Here is a 13882-nt window from a genome sequence, read left to right on the forward strand (position 1 = left end):
CCCCTGCATCAGCAGGCGGATTCTTAACCCCTGTACCACCACGGAAGCCCTCTTTGAATAATTTTTGTGTGGTATTTGATCATGATATTTTTCTGTTCATTTTTACATGAAATTAGTTTTCCTGGAGGAGTCCAGTTCAGGAATCCTGACTCTAGAGCTCCCTCTTCTGTTGTTTTTGTGAAGTGCTAAAAAATACGGCAGCTTATTTAATTCTCCTCCCTTGCTTTTATCTGGGTCTTTTCTCTTTTCTTCTTTTCTTTTCTCTCGTTCCCAGCCCCATATTCCCCTCTTCTCCCCTCCCCTCTTTTTTTTTTTTTTGTAATAAATTTATTTACTTACTTACTTATTTATTATTTTTGGCTGCATTGGGTCTTTGTTGCTGCATGCAGGTTTTCTCTAGTTGCGGTGAGCGGGGACTACTCTTCGTTGTGGTGCGTGGGCTTCTCATTATGGTGGCTTCTCTTGTTGCAGAGCACAGGCTCTAGGCACGGAGGCTTCAGTAGTTGTGGCATGCGGCCTCAGTAGTTGTGGCTCGTGGGCTCTAGAGGGCAGGCTCAGTGGTTGTGGTGCATGGGCTTAGTTGCTCCGCTGCATGTGGGATCTTCCCAGACCAGGGCTTGAACCCGTGTCCCCTGCATTGGCAGGTGGATTCTTAGCCACTGCGCCACCAGGGAAGCCCCATAATGTATATGTTTAATACTGTAAATTTCCTTCTAAGTTTTGCTTTACTGCATGCTACAAATTTTATTACCTTTCTGTTATTGATTTCTACCTTAATTGTATTAATGTTGGGGAACTTGGTCTTTATGAAATAGTCTTTGACGTTTTCAAGACTTACCTTATGGCCCATTGTGGGACGATTAATATCTCAACTATTATTTGATTTACATTTGACAAGAAATATTAAATCTTTGAGTCTTGTTTCTTTTTTCATTTCAGGTCTTGGTATGGTGACTCCTGTGAATGACCTTAGAGGATCTGATTCTATTGCCTATGACAAAGGGGAGAAGTTATTGCGGTGTAAACTGGCAGCGTTTTACCGACTAGCAGATCTCTTTGGATGGTCTCAGCTTATCTACAATCACATCACAGTGAGCATTAAATGGGGTAGTAACTGAATGATAAGTGGAGTAGTATGTGTCTGGCACCACCTGTTTTCATTTAGGGGGAGAGGGAATCTGGCTGAGCTGAAGTAAATCTTGGAACACCTTCCTTCTGATTGCTGACTGCAGAGTATAATAATCTGAGAATTAGCCAGTTTGAATTAAAAATTATGAGAACAGTAGTTCTTTAAAACTCCTTTCTGGCTTGCTCACCTAATAAACGAGTGTTTACCAAATTATAGGCAGTTCCTAAAGTTCTTTTTATGCCTAAAAAATCAAGAATGAAGATGTTTTCTTTCCTACTTGGACCAAAACCTTCTATCTCTCATATTTATTTCTTCAGATATTCCAGTTTTAGCCATTTTTCAACATTATCAGGACTTCTAGTTTCTTCAATTCATTCTTTTTTTTTTTTTTAATTTGTTTTTGGCTGCATTGGGTCTTCATTGCTGCGCTCAGGGTTTCCCTAGTTGCAGCGAGCAGGGGCTACTCTTGGTTGCAGTGTGCATGCTTCTCATTGCGGTGGCTTCCCTTGTTGAGGAGCACAGGCTCTAGGGCACGTGGGCTTCAGTAGCTGTGGCGCACAGGCTCAGTAGTTGTGGCTCAAGGGCTCTAGAGCGCAGGCTCAGTAGTTGTGGCTCGTGGGCTCTAGAGCACAGGCTCATTAGTCGTAGCACACGGGCTTAGTTGCTCTGCAGCATGTGGGATGTTCCCAGACCAGGGCTCAAACCCGTGTCCCCTGCATTGGAAGGAGGATTCTTAACCACTGCGCCACCAGGGAAGCCCCTTATTGGATATTTTAAATTATTAATATAGTGTGTGCTTATTGTGGCAAGCGTCCCTTACACAGACGTTGAAAGAAGAAATCATAATCCTGTGAATACTCTTATCCCCCTTGAGATAACCAGCATTAACAGACGTTTAAATCGTTTTACCCTTTTCTCCATACTCAACACACTCAGTACACACAGTACTTAATACACATGTGTAGGTGTTTTTTACTTGTGGACTCATAACCAGCAGTGCTTAGTTCAGCTTCATTCTTTTTTTTTTTTTAAGTATTTATTTATTTGTTTTGGCTGTGAAAGGATCTTAGTTGCTGGATGTGGGCTTCTTAGTTGCGGCAGGCATGCTTTTAGTTGTGGCATGCATGCAGGATCTAGTTCCCTGACCAGGGATTGAACACGGGCCCCCTGCATTGGGCGCACGGAGTCTTACCCAGTGGACCACCAGGGAGGTTCCCAGCTCCATTCTTGACTCCAAGGAATGCTCTTTGATGGTAGTCTGAAGCCCACCTTTGTGACTAGTGCACTGTGCTTCTGGGACGTGGTAGGGATCTTTGCCAGATATACCAAGTTACCCTTCCCTCTGTTCTCCACATTGCCGCTAAAGTGAACCTTTCAAAACGCAGACCTGACCCTGTTGTATCTATGCTGTCGTGCCTGTGGAATGTTACTTCCACCCTAGAACACCTGCTTTATTTCCCCCACAGCAGTTACCATCATCCATACTGTACGTTTGTTCGTCGTCCACATCAGCTCCATGAAAGGAGCCTCCGGCTGTGTCCTGGGAAGAATTCCTGTGCTGGGCACAGAGGAGGCGCACACTGAACTCTTGGCTGAATGATGGAGTGAAGCATCCAGTTGAACTGAAATTCTGCCTTAGTAAAATTATCCAATGAGACTCCGTGGTGCCTTTTGATGTTTGGTCAGTGGATCCAGTTAGCCTCCCATAAGAGCTGGCTCTCTTCCTTGTGCCTGCGTGGAAATTGCTGGCCTCTGTGGCTAATTATACTTGACAGAACGTCTATGTAGATATTTTTTTTTTTAATAAGTTTATTTATTTATTTTTGGCTGCGTTGGGTCTTCGTTTCTGTGTGAGGGCTTTCTCTAGTTGCGGCGAGCGGGGGCCACTCTTTATCGCGGTGTGCGGGCCTCTCACTATCTCAGCCTCTCTTGTTGCGGAGCACAGGCTCCAGATGCGCAGGCTCAGTAGTTGTGGCTCATGGACCCAGTTGCTCCGCGGCATGTGGGATCTTCCCAGACCAGGGCTCGAACCCATGTCCCGTGCATTGGCAGGCAGATTCTCAACCACTGCGCCACCAGGGAAGCCCCTGCGTAGAGATTTAATGCTAAATGGTTGCCTAAAAATTAGTTCCATGAAAATATTACATCGCTAAGAGGAAATGTAATCCTTGGCTTAATGCCAGCCTTACATTCTCTGGGGATTTTAAAAGCTGTTTACTACTAGTCCTATTATGAATGCTATTTAAATAAGTTTGAATTGCTTAAATTGATCATTTTTTTCCCCCTTTAATTATTTAGGACTTGGCAGAATTAAAACATTAGTTAGGGGCTTCCCTGGTGGCGCAGTGGTTGAGAGTCCGCCTGCCGATGCAGGGGACACGGGTTCGTGCTCCGGTCTGGGAGGATCCCGCATGCCGCGGAGCGGCTGGGCCCGTGAGCCATGGCCGCTGAGCCTGCGCGTCCGGAGCCTGTGCTCTGCAACGGGGGAGGCCACAACAGTGAGAGGCCTGTGTTCTGCAAAAAAAAAATTAAAAAAACATTAGTTGGGTGTTTACTTTTCTGTAAGTGATCTCTTTGGGACTTAACACTGAGTAAAAAAGAAATTCAAGTTACAAAACATATTTCTTATATCTTGTGAACTAGAGAGAATCTTTGAGGAAGAAAGTTTTTGTTTTTTTAACTATTTATAGCATCCATAGTTTGGTTTCACAGTCTAGGCGTTATCATATATAGATTTAACAGAAAAGAAATATTAATAGTATCAGTGCAGCCAAAAAATCCCAACAGGTCATCGTGCCCTTTCTTTGAAGGAGGGCAATAGGGATTTTCTGCTAAAGGGATTTAAAAGTGCTAACAGGTGTTAGAGGATTGGAGATGATTGTCTGAATTACATCTCTGAATTACATTGGATTTAGAGAAGCTTTTGAGCGGGGGTGTCAAAAGACAGGATAGCCCAGTTGGCACATGAGGTGGGCTTCCTCTCTTGGTGGCTCGTAGCCAATGGCAGGGTCTTTCCGTCCCTAAATGCCTCTGGGTGTCAGTGGAATGCTAGGTTCACCTCCATTCTGGATTCCAAGGAATGCTAACCCTCCGAGGTGGTGGGCTCCAGAGGTGGCAGCGGGTCCACAGTGACTGTGTTCTGAGGACATGATAGGGATCTCTGCCAGAGATAGTGAGTCGGGTGTATTGTGTTTTCGGTGAATGACGTTAGCGCTCATTCCTTGTGCACAGAGAAGGGGCATTACATGTGGGAAGACTCGCAGTTAGACCAGTGCTACGCCATCAGGGACTAGAAAACTTACTTTGAAATGTCCTCTCTTTTTTCAGTCTACATCAGTATTTAGCACTTTCTCCTTTTTGTTTCAGATTCTGAAAATTGTATATTTTAAGCTTTTTCCATTATAATATGTAGATCTGTTAAGCTCACTCTTGGAAATATATGTTAAAGAAAGAAGTCAAAGAAGAAAACATGATGTATAAATATATTTATTATAGCATTATCTGTAATAATAAAAAAATTTGAGTCTTAATGTCCATCAGTAGGTGGGAAATGGCTCAGTTATTCAACATCAGCTTGAGGGAATGTTACATATTATGAAAAATAATTGATAAAGACCATGTGAAACCATGGAAAATAATTATTATAAAAGAGAAAATATAAAATGTATACTGTTTATAGCTATATGAATTATGTGTGTGTGTCTATATATATATATATATAGACAAAGAAAAAAGTGAGTAAAACTGGCTATGTAGTATTTTTTTAATGGGGGACCTCATAGCATGAGCGTGCTTCTAAAACTTATGTGGAGGAAAAAAGGCCTAGAATAGATAACTCCTGAAGAACTAGGTAAGGAGATATTTTTTCCTATCAAGTGTCAAACTTACAAAGTGATGGTAACTAAAATAGTGTGCTTTGGGGAAAGGCAGAAACAGATAAACCAGTGGGACAGAGCCCAGAACTAGATCTTTATGTACTGAAATCAGATATACAGGGACTTCACTGGTGGTCCAGTGGTTAAGACTCCACGGTTCCAGTTCAGGGGGCCTGAGTTCAGTCTCTGGTCAGGGAACTAGATCCTGCATGCTGCAGTGGAGATCCTGCATGCCTCAACTAAGACCCGGTGCACCCAAATAAATAAATAAATATTAAAAAAAAAAAAAAAAGAAATCAGATATACAAAAGTGCATTGCAGATCATCAAGGGAAGAATGATGGACCAGGCTGTAATTGGTGCTGGCACAATTAGATTGAAAAATCAGAATTGGAAAATTGTATTGGATTCTTACCTTATACTGTATAGAGTCACAAAGCAATTCCAATGAATTAAGCATTAAGTGTGAAAGATAATACTTAAAAAATTTTAGGATCTGTATAAGTGAAAATCACTTACCTTTAACCTCTGACTTAAGGAAAGTTGTCTTAAGACACAAAAGCACTTATCATAAAAGAAAAGATGAATAAATCGTTTGACTACATTAAAGTAAACAAATTTCTCATCATTAAAAGACACCATAAAGAGAGTGAAAATAAAAGCTTACAACCTAGAAGATTTTGCTTCACGGTTAGCCAACAAGAAATTAGTATCCAGAATAGATGAAGAACTATCAGTAAGCAACCAGTATAAAATGGACAAAAGACAAGGCAATTTACAGGAATTTCACAGAAGGGGAAATGAGACTGGCTTATAAAAATAAGAAATGTTGCTCAACTCAGTTGTAACTGGGAAATTATAAAGTCACGATGGAATACCATTTCACAGACATCAGATTTTAATTTTTAGGAAAGATGGTTGTAGAAGCACAGAACTATCATATACTACTAGCAGGAGTGTACATTTAATTAGGCCCTTTGGAAAATAATTGGCTTCACCTCCTACTTTGTTACCCTGGAGAAACTTGTACCATGTACACTAGGAGACAGGTATAAGAATGTTCATAGCATTGTTTTTAATGGCAAAATGAAAACCACGTCCATTGACAGAAGATGGATACATAAATTGTATATTCATCCAATAGGCACTATACAGCAATGAGGATGAATAAATTATTGCCATGTTGTATATCGTCTGGAGGAATCTCAGAAATAGTGTTGAGGAAAAAAAGTCACCGAAAAATACAGTATGATTGCAATTACATGAAGTTCACAAACAGATAAAAATTAAGCAATGTATTGCTTAGGGATGAATATATATAAAGTAAAACTGTAAGGAAAAGAAAGAAAATGCTTAACACATAACTCAGGATAGTGATTACTTATGGGACATGGGGAGAAAGAAACAGCTTCAGAAATACTAGATTTATTTTGTTTCTGAAGCTGGTTGAAAGGTACATGGACATTTGATTTATTATTTTACTTAAGTTGTACGTATACCTGCTAAATACTTTTTTACATGCATGTTTCAAAATAAAAACTTTAAAATAAGCAAAAATATCTGACTTGGGACTTCCCTTGTGGCACAGTGGTTAAGAATCTGCCTGCCAGTGCAGGGAACACTGGTTCGATCCCTGGTCTGGGAAGATCCCACATGCCACAGAGCAGCTAAGCCCATGCACCACAACTACTGAGCCTGTGCTCTAAGAGCCTGTGAGCCACAACTATTGAGCCCGCGTGCCACAGCTACTGAGCCTGCGCTCTAAGAGCCTATGCGCCGCAACTACTGAGGCCCGTGCACTCTAGGACCCATGTGCCGCAACTACTGAGCCTGCGTGCTGCAGTAGCTGAAATCCGCGCACCTAGAGCCCATGCTCTGCAAAAAGAGAAGCCACTGCAATGAGAAGCCCGCGCACCACAACAAAGAGTAGCTCCCGCTCGCCGCAACTAGAGAAAGCCCACGTGCTGCAACGAAGACCCAGCGCAGCCAAAAAAAAAATAAATAAAATTAAAAATATCTGACATTTAATTTTTCCCTGTTTCCAACCTTATTTTCCTTCATCCCAGCCAATAAATACACAGAGTAATTCCTTGTTTAAGTTTTGTTTTGACCCAGTTTGGGAATTGGGGAATTTGCATAGTTTTGATTTAGATAGTTAGAAAGATCAGCATCTTTTATAAAATAAAAGAACTGACTTCAGCGTTAAAAAACCTGGCTAACTTAAAATTAATGGGAAAATATTTGGGGGAAAGGCCCAAAATTATGGAAAGGCCCAAATATTTCTGGCCCCTCGGTAGTGAAAGTGTGGAGTCCTAACCACTGGACTGCCAGGGAATTCCCAGCATTTTTGAAACAACTAAAAAGGAGTAGAGACCTAGTAGTAGAGACTTATAGAGAATGGATATTGTAGAGATGGCTCTCCTACTACCATTAATAATACTGCAGTAGTGTAATCGTTAAGAGATGCCATTTATTGAAAGCTTTATTGTGAGCACAAGCCCCTTTCATCCCCACTTCATGGGTGAGGAGGCCAGGAGCCCAGGGTCCCCAGAGCAACATAGACAGTTCTGGGTTCTAACTCAGGTCTTATATGACTGTGGGTCCGCATTCTAGTGTGCCGAGGAAATCCAGTGAGTTTCGCGTGAAGGTGACATGGAGGAGATGGGATAGTTTCAGATGTCCCAGGACTAAACTACAGTTTAGGGCGGAGGTAGACCTCGTTCTGTGTTGCACACCACAGACAGACTTCTGTTCAGTGTAAGAGAGAGTGTTTAATGATTAGGCCTCTCCAGCTTCTGTTTGTTTACTGCTATACCCTAGCCTCCAGGTGCAGAAGGCCTCCGGGACTATTTGCTGAATGAAGGAACGAGGCCGGCCGTGTGAGGGCATCACTGCACTGTCCAAGCAGACACCCCTCCGCCCCGTGTGTGTTTCTTTTGGGCCACTATAGAAGTCACTGTGCTGGTTAGGAAGTTGGACTAAACAGCATAAGGCCTTTTCAACAAACATTGAATTCCACCTGCCTGACCCTAGTTAGAATTCTTAGCCCAGTAGTAAATGTGTTCCATCCTAATAGCTTTGGGAAGTCTTTTGAGTCTATCCCCAAATCATTATATTGATAAAAATTAGACTAAATTTTTGTGAGGGCAGGACTCCCCCCGACCCCGCACTACATGACTAGCATCTAGCACATATCCATCATATGTGACAAATCTGTATTGTTGAAAGAAAACTATATTGTGGAAGGAAGAAAGATACCAGGGGAGTAAGGATGTGATGTGTAGAGACTTTTGGTCAGGCAGAAAGGAAGAACGCTCTCTTATTTGTGATTTTTATGATTGTTCACTATCCTATAGGTTTTGAGTACTTAAAAAAAAAACATTTTGACTTTTAAAAAGTAAGGTTTGGTTTTCATTATTACACCCTTGAGGAGTGTCACCTTTTTGCACGTGATACTGGCTTGGTAGCCACCAGAAGGTTTTTTCTTTATAAAGTTAATTATCATGAATGTGACCAAGATGCACTTCATGTACCCAGTAAGTTACTACAACATAATAACAGAAAGCTTTCAGTACCCCTTAGCTTTGTGATAGGCACTGTATTTAAGTGAGACCCTATGTAGCTCAGTTAATGCTCACAAAAAAACCGTGAGTCTGTGGACTGAAAGAGATGCAAATAATTTCAATAGGATTTTTGAGCTAACTCAGTAATTCTCCGCACAGACCAGAGTGAGCTCCGAGCAGGAACACTTCCTCGTTGTACCTTTTGGACTTCTCTACAGTGAAGTGACTGCGTCCAGTTTGGTAAGAATGTCCTTCTCTTCTTGGGCATCAAGTATATGTAGGTCATGTTAGGTAATTAAATACTGTGTAATCTCGTTAGACATGTAAAACCCAAGAAAGAGGAAAAACTCTATGTTTTGTGTGATTAACTCAGGGAAAAACTTTTAAAATTAGTTATAAACACTTTAAACTTTGGTTTAAGTAATTTCTAGTTAGGATAACATGAAGTCCTCTTGATATTTAAGATTTTGCTTTCTTATTTCAGGTTAAAGTCAGTCTACAAGGAGAGGCAGTGGACCGTGGAAGTACTAATCTAGGGGTAAATCAGGCTGGCTTCACGTTACATTCTGCCATTTACGCTGCACGCCCGGACGCGAAGTGCGTTGTGCACGTTCACACACCAGCAGGGGCCGCGGTGAGTGCGCTGCCCTGGTAGAGACGTCAAGTTTAAAGCCGTTCAGTGAGCGGCACTTCACATTTCCTCCAAATTGCCCTCTCTTGTTGCACCAAGTCAACAAACCTCATTTTGTTGGATTAGAAAAATCTTTTCTCCTCACTACATTTGACTTTCTTAAAAGAATATATTTTAAGGGGTCCATTTACTATCTGATTTTGAAAAACATGTAATAAGTCTGAAAATGTTGTAAGACTCAACGATTAGAAAAATCAGTGTTGAAGAGGGGAGTGAGATTTCAGCGTATGGGAGACTGGGAAGTGCAGAATGACAGCAGTGAATTGAGACTCCTTGGTTGAGAAGGGAAGTGGGAAGAGGAGGGAGGGTGAGGTGAGGTGGTAAGTGGGGGACGCTGGGCTCAGGCAAGGGTTTGTGGGATGCAGGAGACTTGAACCTGCTTGACGGTCTGAGGGGAAGGCGCCAGGCCTGTGATGGAGAGGTTGAGGCTGAGAGACACACCGGCCAGTCTCCACAGATGATCCGCCTGGAGTTAGCGAAACCCAGGCTGGATTGTGACTGGGGAGAGTAATACCGGGGAAGGGAGTTCCCTGGTGGTCCAGTGGTTAGGGCTTGGCGCTTTCACTGCCCTGGCCCGGGTTCAGTCCCTGGTTGGGGAACTAAGGTCCCCTCAAGCCGTGTGGCGCAGCCAAAAAATAAAAAAAGAAGGGGGAAGAGGGCACAGACGCTGCAGACCCTTAGGAGACTTGGCCGTTGAGCCCCGAGCTTGCCAGGAGCCTGCCCCATTCTGATCACCAAGCCTGGACCCTGCTGGTGCACACAGGCCACCTGACCAAGCCTCGGACCCCTCAGTATGTATGAAAGTGTACTTTCTGGTTGTTGGCACAGTCATGTGAAAGCGAAGCACTCAAGAACTGTCTAGAATTGTCTTTTTTATCACCAGTTTTATACTTTAATGACTTCCTGGGCTTATTTGTTTGACAGATGACCTCATTGATTAAGTAATACTGAATTTCACTCTGTCTTGATGTTTTAATATCATAGATCTTGGGTTGTTGGGATGAATGTTGGATCTGGTTTGTTTGTTTTACTTTGAAGATATGGTTCTTGATGTCAGCATCAGTTTTATTAGTTATATCATTCTCCAAATGATGTAATTTTTTCTTAAAAGAATGCATGCCCTTCCAACCCCAAAAAATCCATGCCAAAAAAAAAAAAGAAAAATCCATGCATTTTAAAGAACCATTAGAGGTACCTTTGAGACTGTGGTTATCACAAATAGCATGTAATTTGTTTTAAAAATTATCAAAGTAACTTTACTTTGTAAGGAAATATCTTCTTATAGAAAGGCTGATATTGTGAAAGGAATTAAATATGGTACTGCCTTTTTTGTGGTATTGTCTTTTTAGATTAACTTTTCTGTAAGAAGTTGTTACACTTACATATGTATTATTTAAATCTTTGGGGCCTGTTAGTCTAGGTAGAAGACCTTTAAAATTAGCATATTCTAAAGTCAGTTTGGGAAAGTTAAGGAAATTAAAGGGCTATATGGACACTTTGATTTTTCACTTAAATAAATGTAGAGAATTTATACAGTATAATATCCTAAATCTTTATAAATCTCCTTTTATCTGACTTTCATGTGTTCCTATCTCACCTACAACCTAAGATGAAAAGTACACAAAACCTTAAAGCTCTTCAGAAACCCCTCTTTGCAATGTTGTGCCTCATTCAGAGGAAGCCATTGTCTCTCCTTGCAGTAGATCCAGGACTCATCTTATTAAATCTGAGCTCACTTGGTGTTTACAGTCAGTGTGGGAGAAATCCAGGAATATGTGGAATTTCTTTTGAGGCCTTCCTTGACAGTGGTAGCTTTGATTTTTAAAAATAGATTGGTGGTGAGCCCCAGAAGTAAGGTTTATCTTAAATTCATGGGTTCATTCATTTCTGAAAGGAGAACAGAGTAAAATATGTTCCCCCCGTTACATTTTTGAGGAAAGCATTTGCCGTGTCGTCAGTGGAGCTCCTGATTCGTCTTCGTTGATGGTGCTGCTTGTTCTCTAGGTCTCTGCGATGAAATGTGGCCTCTTGCCAATCTCCCCAGAGGCACTTTCCCTTGGAGAAGTGGCTTATCATGATTATCACGGGATTCTGGTTGATGAGGAAGAAAAAGTTTTAATTCAGAAAAATTTGGGGCCTAAAAGCAAGGTCAGTAGGCATCTAATCTGGTATTTAAATTACAGAGGAAAGAAGAAAAACGTTATCTGTCTTCTTGCCTAGGTCCATAGAGCTTTCCTGTTTCCTCCCTTTAGGTTCTTATTCTCCGGAATCACGGGCTTGTATCCGTTGGAGAGAGTGTTGAGGAGGCCTTCTATTACATCCATAACCTTGTGGTTGCATGTGAGATCCAGGTAGGTGGTGGCCGTTCCGTTTGGTCTATAGTATACTTAGGTATTCGTGGGGTTCCCATAGATTTTCTTTTTTTTTTTTTTTTTTTTTTTTTTTGCGGTACGCGGGCCTCTCACTGCTGTGGCCTCTCCCGTTGTGGAGCACAGGCTCCGGATGTGCAGGCCCAGCGGCCATGGCTCACGGGCCCAGCCGCTCCGCGGCATGCGGGATCCTCCCGGACCGGGGCACGAACCCGTGTCCCCTGCATCAGCAGGCGGACTCTCAACCACTGCGCCACCAGGGAAGCCCTCCCATAGATTTTTGATACTTGTTTTGCAGCAGTGAGTCTGTGAGCGATTTCTTTGCTAAAGATGAGCTCATGGATTTGGCAGATGACCAGGCAAAATGCCATTTCACTGATTTAAGTTGGCAAATGGTTATTGGGCTTTTCATTTCTAACTTTTAATTTTTCAAATACATAAGTCACTGCCATTGATGGAGTACTAGCATATACCAGCCCTGCTATCAGGTGCTTTATTTATGTTACTACATGTCATTTCATTTGAACTCCACACACTCTTTTTGAAAAAGTGGGTGCAGGGAGTAGAGATGTGCCCACAGTCTCACAGCAGTGGGCTCTGCTTATGCTGAGTCTGCTCAGCCCCTGTGTGCGTTCCTCACTGTTACTCTGGCTTGTGTCTGTGTGGTGATGCAGCCCCCAGTCCCCTTCACGTGGCCTTGGGAGGGCTTTGTCTTCCCTTTTGTCCTTCTAGTATGAGTGCCCAATATTTTTTCATGCTAAAGAAAACCTTCTGAAGATTACCTTGTGATTTGTCTATCAGTGTCTGTCTCACATTTTTTATTCTTATAATGATTTGGTTTCTTTGGAAACCTACATTTCTGTTGAAGTGATCTCTCATGGGCATCTGACCCCCTTGATCAGCAAGGAACTCCAACTGTAGTGTTTGCTTGTTTTGGAAAAGGTTCGAACCCTGGCCAGTGCAGGAGGGCCAGACAATTTAGTCCTCCTGGATCCTGGGAAGTACAAGGCCAAATCCCGTTCCCCCGGGGCCCCGGCAGGGGAGGGCAGCGGATCGCCTCCCAAGTGGCAGATTGGTGAGCAGGAGTTTGAAGCGCTCATGCGGATGCTGGATAATCTGGTAAGAATGTTGCCACCACTTGACGATACAGCGCTCATCCCAACAGCATGAATGTTAGTGTTTTTATAGTGAGTGAAATAGTATTGTGAAATTGCTGTCTTCATGCATTCATTCATCAGAATGCTTTCACCCTCGAGTCATGAAGAAGCACCAGGGCAATTTAACTTCTAAGCTAAACTACGATGGAATATACAGATGAGGGTTTCTTGTCTCCTTTTGTTTTTTAAAGGTAATCTTGTTTGGACTGTGTGGGGTCAGGAGCACAGAGAATGCTCTGCTCTGCTGGATGAGTAACTCCTCGAGTAGCAGGGTCAGCCCTGTACCCGTCATCCCGCAAGCAAGCTGTCGAGGGGACTTTCTAAATCAGTCAGCCGAGTGTCTTGTTTTTGTTTTAACAGTAAATTCTAGCTATTCGGGGCCTGACCGCTGTGTTCTACACACTTTGCTGCCGATTTATTGCGTGGGAGACCCTCTGCTGCTTCCTGCGGGGACGTGGAGCCCAACGTGGTACAGGAGCATGGCTGCGGGGCTTTTAGCATAATAAGAACGTTCTAATAGTACATGGCAGGATGTGGTCTGTTAGGTGGCTGCAGTGAGGGATGTCATCCTTTTGCAAGGATCGGGGAGGAAATTTATGTAGAGGGTGGCACTTGAGAAGGACCTCAAAGAAGAGGTAGAAGCGTGGCAGGCTGAGTTGGGGGAAGGAAAGCATCCGTAGCAGAGGTGAGGGCATGGCTGGAGACATGGCAGCACGACAGGGTCATGTCTTTCAGGTCCATCTCTGATCTCGCCAAGTTCTTTAAATATTCACAACAAGGCACTTAGGGTCGAAGCAATCACATTAAAAGACAAATGACTCTGTGATGGGGCCCTTTTCCTGCTGCAGTGTCATACCTCTTCAGTAGGATTCAAGAGAGTCTCCTACTGCCACATGATGTTAGGTGCTGGAGAAAAAAAAGACCTGTCGTGGGCATGTGGGACAGAGAAGACACTGGAAGGGCATGTTGCCAGCTTCACATTAAGATAGTTGCCACAATTGGACCAGGTCACGGGTGGGATGGGTGGCTTCAGGAAGATCTTTGAAGAAAAAGAATTCATGGATCTGATTCAGGGTGTGCTAAGTGTCCTCAGAGGGTT

The 13882-nt window shown here is 42.8% G+C and overlaps 1 protein-coding gene across 2 annotated transcripts in view; it reads left to right on the top strand.

The window, feature by feature from the left end:
- ADD1 (adducin 1) overlaps window positions 1–13882 on the top strand; it is a 75605-nt gene that overhangs the window by 43119 nt on the left and 18604 nt on the right. The window contains exons 4-9 of one of the 2 annotated variants that reach the window (XM_082838615.1): window positions 940–1091; window positions 8726–8806; window positions 9051–9200; window positions 11262–11405; window positions 11510–11608; window positions 12569–12745. In XM_082838615.1, coding sequence (XP_082694741.1) covers window positions 940–1091; window positions 8726–8806; window positions 9051–9200; window positions 11262–11405; window positions 11510–11608; window positions 12569–12745 — 803 coding nt within the window. The remainder of the gene's footprint in view (window positions 1–939; window positions 1092–8725; window positions 8807–9050; window positions 9201–11261; window positions 11406–11509; window positions 11609–12568; window positions 12746–13882) is intronic. The other variant, XM_082838616.1, reaches the window with a different exon arrangement.

The sequence above is a fragment of the Leucopleurus acutus genome, assembly GCF_964270905.1.
Source record: "Leucopleurus acutus genome assembly, chromosome: 4".
In the NCBI taxonomy this organism is placed as follows: Eukaryota; Metazoa; Chordata; class Mammalia; order Artiodactyla; family Delphinidae; genus Leucopleurus; species Leucopleurus acutus.